This window comes from Arachis hypogaea, chromosome 8 (assembly GCF_003086295.3).
Source record: "Arachis hypogaea cultivar Tifrunner chromosome 8, arahy.Tifrunner.gnm2.J5K5, whole genome shotgun sequence".
NCBI lineage: Eukaryota > Viridiplantae > Streptophyta > Magnoliopsida > Fabales > Fabaceae > Arachis > Arachis hypogaea.
In genome coordinates, this window is record NC_092043.1 from 8,702,909 (window position 1) to 8,711,011 (window position 8,103).

Sequence of the window (8,103 nt, forward strand, 5' to 3'; positions counted from 1 at the left end):
CATACCTTAGCCAATTCCCAAGTATTATTCCAAGACAATTTTTCTAAAAGAACACAGCCCTCAAAACCTCAACTAACCCGCTTCCTCCAAGTTCCAGTATTCATAATTTCAAACTCCAATTATTTATTCACAACCTAATATACATTTATAACACATATATATCCAATTTAATACTCAAAGCTCAAATCCAATAAAATTAAAATAGAATTATCATATTCTCACCTTATCCAAGCTTCACATAAGCAAGAGTGAACGTTTTTCTCATGCTAATTGGATCCTAAAACATAAAAAATCAAAGGAATTCAACATTCCTTCTCAAAACTCGAAAATTGGGGGAAATGAAGGCTGAGTGTGAAATAACGAGTTACCTATAAAATTGTTCCGATAGAAACATAGAGCTTGACACGGTGAATGCGTGGCCACAAACGGTGTGGCGATTGGAGCTCAGACGAAAAAGTTACGGGAGTTGAAAATTTACCGTAAAGTTACGGGGTGTTTCGTTACTCTCCTCCCTAGAAAAGCTTTCACCTTCGTGTTGCTGAAAATGAGGGAGAAGGCACTGTTAGGTTCACTTAAAAGGGCTGGTCCAGTTGGACCGATAGCCTGGTTCGGGTTCGGTTCAATCGATTCGGCTCATTCGATCCAATTTTGGACCGTTTTCTTTAAAATTAGTGTCAAAATTCTCGTTTCGATGAGCTCTATCCTAATTTGATATAATATTCATATTTCTAATCATCCTTATTAAAAACTAATTTATTGACTAATTACTTACTAATTTAACCGGGATTTACACTCTACATCCAAATCATAACCCTAACTAAGTCCAACCAAGTATTTTAAATTCATGTGCACCTGTTTCTTCTTCTTCTGTTATCGTCATCATCACCAGCAACACCACCATCTCATCCTCCTTCCTTTTTTCTTCTCCTTCCTTTTTCTTCTTCTCCTCTGTCATCATTATTATCTTCTTCTTATACATATCGTTGTTATCATTATTGTTGTTATTGTTATTGTTAAATTTTTGTTATTTTGATGATATTGTCTGATCCAAAATTGATTTTAGATGTATTTTTGTTCACGATTCAATCTTGTTTGTGTGCTTATTTTCGAACTGAGTTTATGTGTCGCAATTATTATGTAATTTCGATTCTTTTTTGAGTTAATTATGTCACAATTGTTATATAATTTTGGTTCATTTCTAAGTTAATTGTATTACAATCCATTATGTAATTTTGGTTCATTTCTGAGTGAATTAAGATGCATTTGGACTCGTCCTGCACAATTCGGAATTCTTTCTCCTCTTCTTTCTCATATTCTGCTGCTACTTCTTTTTTTCATCTTTTTCTTCTTCATCTTCTCCTTCTTTTTTCATTTTCTTATAGTTTTTCTTGTTTCACACTCTTAAGAGGAATAAAACCAAGAAAAAGAGAAGAAAATATCAAACAAAAAAGAAGAAGAAATATATTAATGACGTTGTCTGATCCAAAATTAATTTTGGATGTGCTTTTGTTCATGAGTCAGTCTTGTTTATATGCTTATTTTTTAACCGAGTTTATGTGTCGCAATCATTATATAATTTCGATTCATTTTTGAGTTAATTGTGTCGCAATCCAATATGTAATTTCGGTTCGTTTTTGAGTTAATTGTGTCGTAATCATTATATAATTTCGGTTCATTTCTGAGTGAATTAAAGTGCATTTGGACTTGTTGTCCTGCACAATTCAAAATTCTTTCTCCTCTTCCTCTTCATCTTCTATTTCTTCTTCTTTTTCATCTTTTTCTTCTTCATCTTTTTCTTCTTATTTTATTTTTTCAAAATTCTTCTTGATTTACTACTCTTGAGAGGAATAAAATCAAGAAAAAAAGAAAATATCAAACAAAAAAGAAGAAGAAACATATTAATGGCATTGTCTAATCCAAAATTCATTTTAGATGTATTTTTGTTCATGATTCAGTCTTATTTGTGTGCTTGTTTTCGAATTGAGTTTATGTGTCGTAATCATTATGTAACTTTGGTTCATTTCTGAGTTAATTGTATCGTAATTGTTATGTAATTTCGGTTAATTTTTGAGTTAATTGTGTCGCAATATATTATGTAATTTCGGTTCATTTCTGAGTGAATTAAGGTGCATTTAGACTAATTGTCCTGCTCAATTCAAAACTCTTTCTCCTCACCTTCTAATGCAATAACAGTAGCAACAAAGAATGACGATGAGAAAAAAATACGCGAAAAATAAAAATGAGGGAGATGAGTAGGAGGAAAACAAAAAAAAAACGACGATGACAGTAACGTAAAGTCTCATAAGTGAACATAAATGACTTAGTTGAAAAAATAATCTGCACACGTATAATCACAGTCTTTTTAATAAGAATAGTTTTTGTTAATATTGAACCTATTTGATTAGAGTTAAATGATAAATTACTTAAATGTGCTGCATATCGGTAAAGAATATTGTTAATTAGGGTATACCCGTTTATTCATTAACACACTCTTCTATTGTAATCCATTGTTTTTAACATTCTATTATGATTATTCTATCCCTGGTTGACGGGAAATTATTTTAAAAAAAAGAGGCAAAAATAGTGATGATCAAGTTCAGGAAATGCAGTTCTAGAAGAGAAGAACATTTGGCAAAGGTCATCCCAATCCCATATTAGGTTTTCATATATTAAAGTGTACAAAGTTTTGGGGGCTCATCAATCAGCTGATTAAAACCAGCCAGCAACTTTTGTAGTTGATGCCAACCAAAATCCCACATGTGCTCTCAATATATATAGTATTAATTATTATAATATTTCTTCTTTCAAAGCCACTTATCACTATTATTATTATATAAAGAGCGTTAGGTAAATAATGACTATCTTGAACAACATAAATAGCCATTAATTAAATAAAAATATACTACATCTCTAAATTAATCATCTAAATTTTAATATTAAAATAACCAATCGTACACCTAGTAAAATAAACATCCAATATATCTATTGTTCACATTGTTTAATATTTTCATTGTCTACTTATATTTTTTATTATTATATTAATTATAATGCCAATTTCATTGATGGCTCATCTTTACGTACATGCTTTCTATTTTTATCTCTAACTGCTCCCATATATTTTGTTGCCAATTAATTATAAAATATTCACAAGTAAACAAATTTCGGTTGAGTTTTGTGTTAGTCTTTTGACTTTGCAGCTCCAAATCTACATCGGTGAAAGAAGGAAGGAGACATGCTTTTTTGTCGTTTGCAGCTTCGAGATGAAGTGTGTCACTTTGATTTCTAAATATTGGAGGAGTAATGTTATTTGTACTAATCTTATTTTAATTAAAAATGTTCAAATGTATTTTAATGAGTATTACTTGTCATAAAAAAATTATATTATTATTGACGACTAATAGTTATCAAAAAAGTATTTAAATATATTTTTAACTCTCATTTAATTGTCCAAAAAATTGTTAACAATGTTTTTATTGATATTTAATTATCATTGATTGTAAAAAATAAATATTAATAAAAGTATTGTCAATTTGACAATTAAATGACTATCAACAATATTTTTAAATAATTTTTTAATAATATTAAATATTTTTTTGTAATTAATGACAGTTAAAATTTTTTTTATTTTTTACGATATCCTCCAATCCAACAGGTTAAGAACTAATCTATTGTCAGTCAGAATTCAATTTAAGAACAGGCCAATGATTAAATCTACGGTAAAATTGAAGTTTCATTTAAGGATTTGTCATGATCTAATTGTTTGTTGTATACATAAAACGTGATTTAAATTCCCACATTTACTTAAGCAGACTAATATCATTAGATTAATCCAATTTGATTATGACGATTAAAATATCTTATTAAAACAACTATTTTTAGTGGTTATTAAAATTGTTTGATTTTTTGATATAGCAAGAATACCTTAATCTTTACCTCGTCTTAACTCTTAAGACATTCGGGAAAAAAAGGGTCAACCACCGGGTGTGAACGTGTGTACTTTTGGTTAGAATTAACCATTCTAAAGTTTGTTTGATTTCACTTCTTAGAGTAATTAAGACTAGGAAATTAAAAACAAAAAAGACTATGATGTTTTAAACTTTATAAAACCCTAAACCAACTACGTGCTGCACTTTGTTACTTGATACTATTTCAACATCATAAGCTTAGTATTTTATAAATATTATTTATATACTAAAATTAATTATTAAAAATTTAAAGTAAACTCTTATATATTTATATATAAATATATATTATTTAATTTATTTTTAATATATATTTTATATTAATAACTAATTTTAATATACAATTTAGCATGATCGAATTTATATACAACACTGGTAATAACTAGCTAGAACGGCTTGACTTCGAAATCAAAAGACCCAATAAATATCTAAGAAGAATTCTCAATTTAAAAAAAAAAAAGGGCAAAAATTTTAACTTCTTTCATATTTAATGTGGTGCATTATTAGAGGATTGGTTGATGATGAAAAAAGTTGCGTGGTCATGTCGTATATTATTAGGGAATCCTCCAGCTATAGAATTGAAGGCCAGTGTCTTTGGCAGGGACACCTCTAGCTATTGCCATTCAAAACGAGTCAAGGGACAATGTAATTAAAGAAATTGCCATTTTTAGAAAACATATATTAAATGAAAATCTAATAAATCCCAATTCTAATTATATTTTTTTTGTTTCTTATCATATTTTTTAACTCAAAAAATTAAAAATTAATTTATTGTGAATTAAAATTTTTATTTTAAAAATTAACATTGGATAATAAATTATTATACGAATAAAATAAAATTTAATTTCACATACTTATTTAAAAAGACGAGAAATCTATTCATATAATATTTTATCATATATAAATTATTTTTTATGCAATATTTTTTTAGGATTTTACGGTTGAAATTAATGATATACAAGAAATCACTCACGATGATAAGATCGATTATAAGAAAATCTAATATAAGGGGATGCTAATATATTAAATTGCAATGATTACTTTTGAACGTAAATGCATATGATTAGCAATCTTTCATACAAATATCATATTTAAAGACGATGGTTATCCATCGAAATGAATATTTTGTTTTGTTAATCTGTATATGTAAAACTATATCCAATGCATAGATGTCCCATTATTATGTTTTAGACAATTTATTAATTCCATTTCATATACATTTCAAGCAAAATTTTTGGTAAACCATTCAAGCTAAGTAACTTGTCTTTGTTACTAAAATGACTGATTATTTTAAAAATAATTAAAATATTCTAATATTACAATATTAAACAAGTATTGAATTTAAAATTTCTATTAAATCATAATAATTTTATCATTTAAATTATATTATATATTTAATTTATTTTTTAATTTTATATAAAATTTTGATTTTCTGTATTTTGACTTATATGCTTACATATTAAAGAAGCAAGTCAAATATTTTTCTTTTTTTTCTCTTTTTAAATTATTAAGTCAAATGGTGCTTGTTTTAAGCAATGTAATCAATTATGAAGAGGAACACCCCATCTTAGCTTCCACCCCACCAAAAAAAAAATAATAATAAAAAAAGTCAAAATTATTTTATTTTGTATTTTTAATTGCCGTTTATTATGGTTACAATAATTGAATAATATTTAAATATGACAAAATTGTAATTATTACACATATAAAATTATAGATATTAAATTAAACAAAATAATTTTAAATAATTATCTTTCTAACATCATCACAAAAAAGAAAAAAAACCTTGCTTATATATTCTTTGTTGCTGAGTTTTAATAGCTACTTGGCTATTGAATGTTATTTATATATGCAGCGCCAGTCTCCCTCACTTTTCAAACCCCTTAAATTGCATACCATATATTAATTTATGTACCTAACATTACGCCGGCCATGTATAATTTTGTGTATGTATATATATACGCTAAATATATATGTGCTGAAAATATGAGTTTTCATTTAAAGATTAAAAAAAAAAATACCACAACTAACTCAAAATCTTAAGGTGTCAAGTTAATGAATCTCTCTTATAAACTCCTCACTCTTTTTTTTATGTGAGAATAATTTTATGCACTCATCACACTTATAATATTAACAGATGATTTCAATGATTAAAAATTTGCATACTTGAATTAAGTATATGTGATTCCTATCCGAACATACTTAAGAAAAAACAATTGGGTTGAATATATATAAATAAATCTCTGAATAATGTAGTAGTGCCAATGTCTATATATATATCATCAGTAGGTAACAAAATTCAATAAGCAAGTATTAGAGTATGAGACAAAAACAAATGTTGTCAACGGTAGTGCAGGTTATAAGAAATTCGAACCTAGCTAAAAATATAAATGGCCCACAAAATTAAATGCTAAATGATAAAAATCCAACAAAGAAAGTACCCAAAGAATATCTATTTTTTTTTAAAAAAAATATTTCTTCTAAAGTCTAATTAACTACACCACCAACAAACTCAGCAAACGGCAATTAATAAATCTGCAGGCCCTATGATCTATATTTCTTTTATCCTCCTGTATCATCAATCACTGAAACAAAAATATTTCATAATAAAAAAAAATAGTTAAAATTTATTTGATCTCTTTTTAACATTTCTGTAATGAAAATTTGTGAAGAATGATAATGTGGCAATGGAATTAAATTGATGATAAATGGTATGTATGTAGTAAGATCTAACAATCAATCTAGGAAGTAGTTGAATAAATCTATAGTTGGAGTTTGTGGTGAAACAAAGTTTGAAGGACTAGGCATGACAAAAGCAGCACTGTTGTGAAGCATAGGGCTCAAATCATGAAAGAAGCTAACTATGTTTGCATCAGAAGAAGAGGATGGTGGTATGATCGGTGAGAAGAAGCTTGAAGGAATGGGAGAAAGCGAAGCCGGTCCCGGCGATAATATCCCTTGAAACATGTTTGTTCTCTCCGCCGCCGCCATCATCATCTCTAAACCTTCCACCACATCGTTATTTGATGTTATTTGGCCGCCGCTGCCATTGATTATTGCCTGGTTTTGATGCATCATCATTTTGTTCTTCCCCAATGGAGACGACCTAGCTCTCTCTGTGGCGGCGTAACGAGCCGCCGGAGACACTGTTTCGACGGGAACGACGTTGAAAGGGTCGTTGTTTGGCACTAGTGCCACGTTAGATGTCGGAAAGGCCGAGGAGGATGACGTGGAGAAAGAAGGATAAGTATTATTGAAGGACATGGACATGGACATGGACGAGGACGAAGATGAAGACGAAGAGCCAGTAAGGCGCTGAACCAGGCTCATGAAATCACCGGGTGTTGTGTGGATAATCTTGGGGGAGACGGTGTAGATTATAATGGGTTGGCGCGGAGGTGGTTGGTGGTGTGAGGGTGGTTGTTGTGGCGGCGGTGGCGCAAGCGGTGGTTTCTTGATCTTGTGAGAATCTTTGTTTATTCTCAAAGGAGTAGGTCTTGGTCCTTGAAGTTCTCTTCTTGGTGATCTTCCGGTTGGATTATTCATGTCTGGGAATTCCATGTTTTTGATGTTGTTGGAGATTAAGAGAGGAATTATAATTAACTTGATGATCAAGGAGAATGAGCTAGTAGGTAGGGTGGAGACAAGTGTATGAGCATATATAATAATAATAGTTAGTATTTTCTAAAATTTATGAAGGGTTTATATTATATATATAAAGTAGCTAAGAAAGTAGATAGATCCGGTCAATGATGAATTAGGGGATTAATTATTTAATGAGAGGGAAAGATAATTTAACTTGGCTTGTTCTAAGGTAAATAATTTATAGAAAAGAGAGTATTTTTATAGGGACGATGGCCGGTTTCGTGATGTTATGGTTGTCTGAACGCGTCTGTATAAGGTTGGAAAGGGTCATATGTTTATGTTTATGTATGTAAGTGACATGTCATAAATGCATATGTATGTGATGATGGTGTAGGGTGGAATAAGCTAATTAAGTAATAAACAAGCTTATTAGTGATGAGAACAATGTAAAGTTTTGTGATGCTAGTGGATAAAGTGTCTGTGTTGACAAGTTTGACACTTTTTATTAGGATAACAACATTCAAGATATGTATATGTGGCTAATATTATATTAGAG

At 29.3% G+C, this 8,103-nt stretch overlaps 1 protein-coding gene across 1 annotated transcript; it reads right to left on the reverse strand.

Annotated features, from left to right (window-relative positions):
• Positions 1-6,588: 6,588 nt before the first annotated feature.
• Positions 6,589-7,745, reverse strand: LOC112705961 (protein MKS1). The gene has a single exon (XM_025757008.2). The coding sequence runs from the start codon at positions 7,521-7,523 to the stop codon at positions 6,699-6,701; it is 825 nt and encodes a 274-aa protein (XP_025612793.1). The 5' UTR covers positions 7,524-7,745; the 3' UTR covers positions 6,589-6,698.
• Between the last annotated feature and the right edge of the window lie 358 nt (positions 7,746-8,103).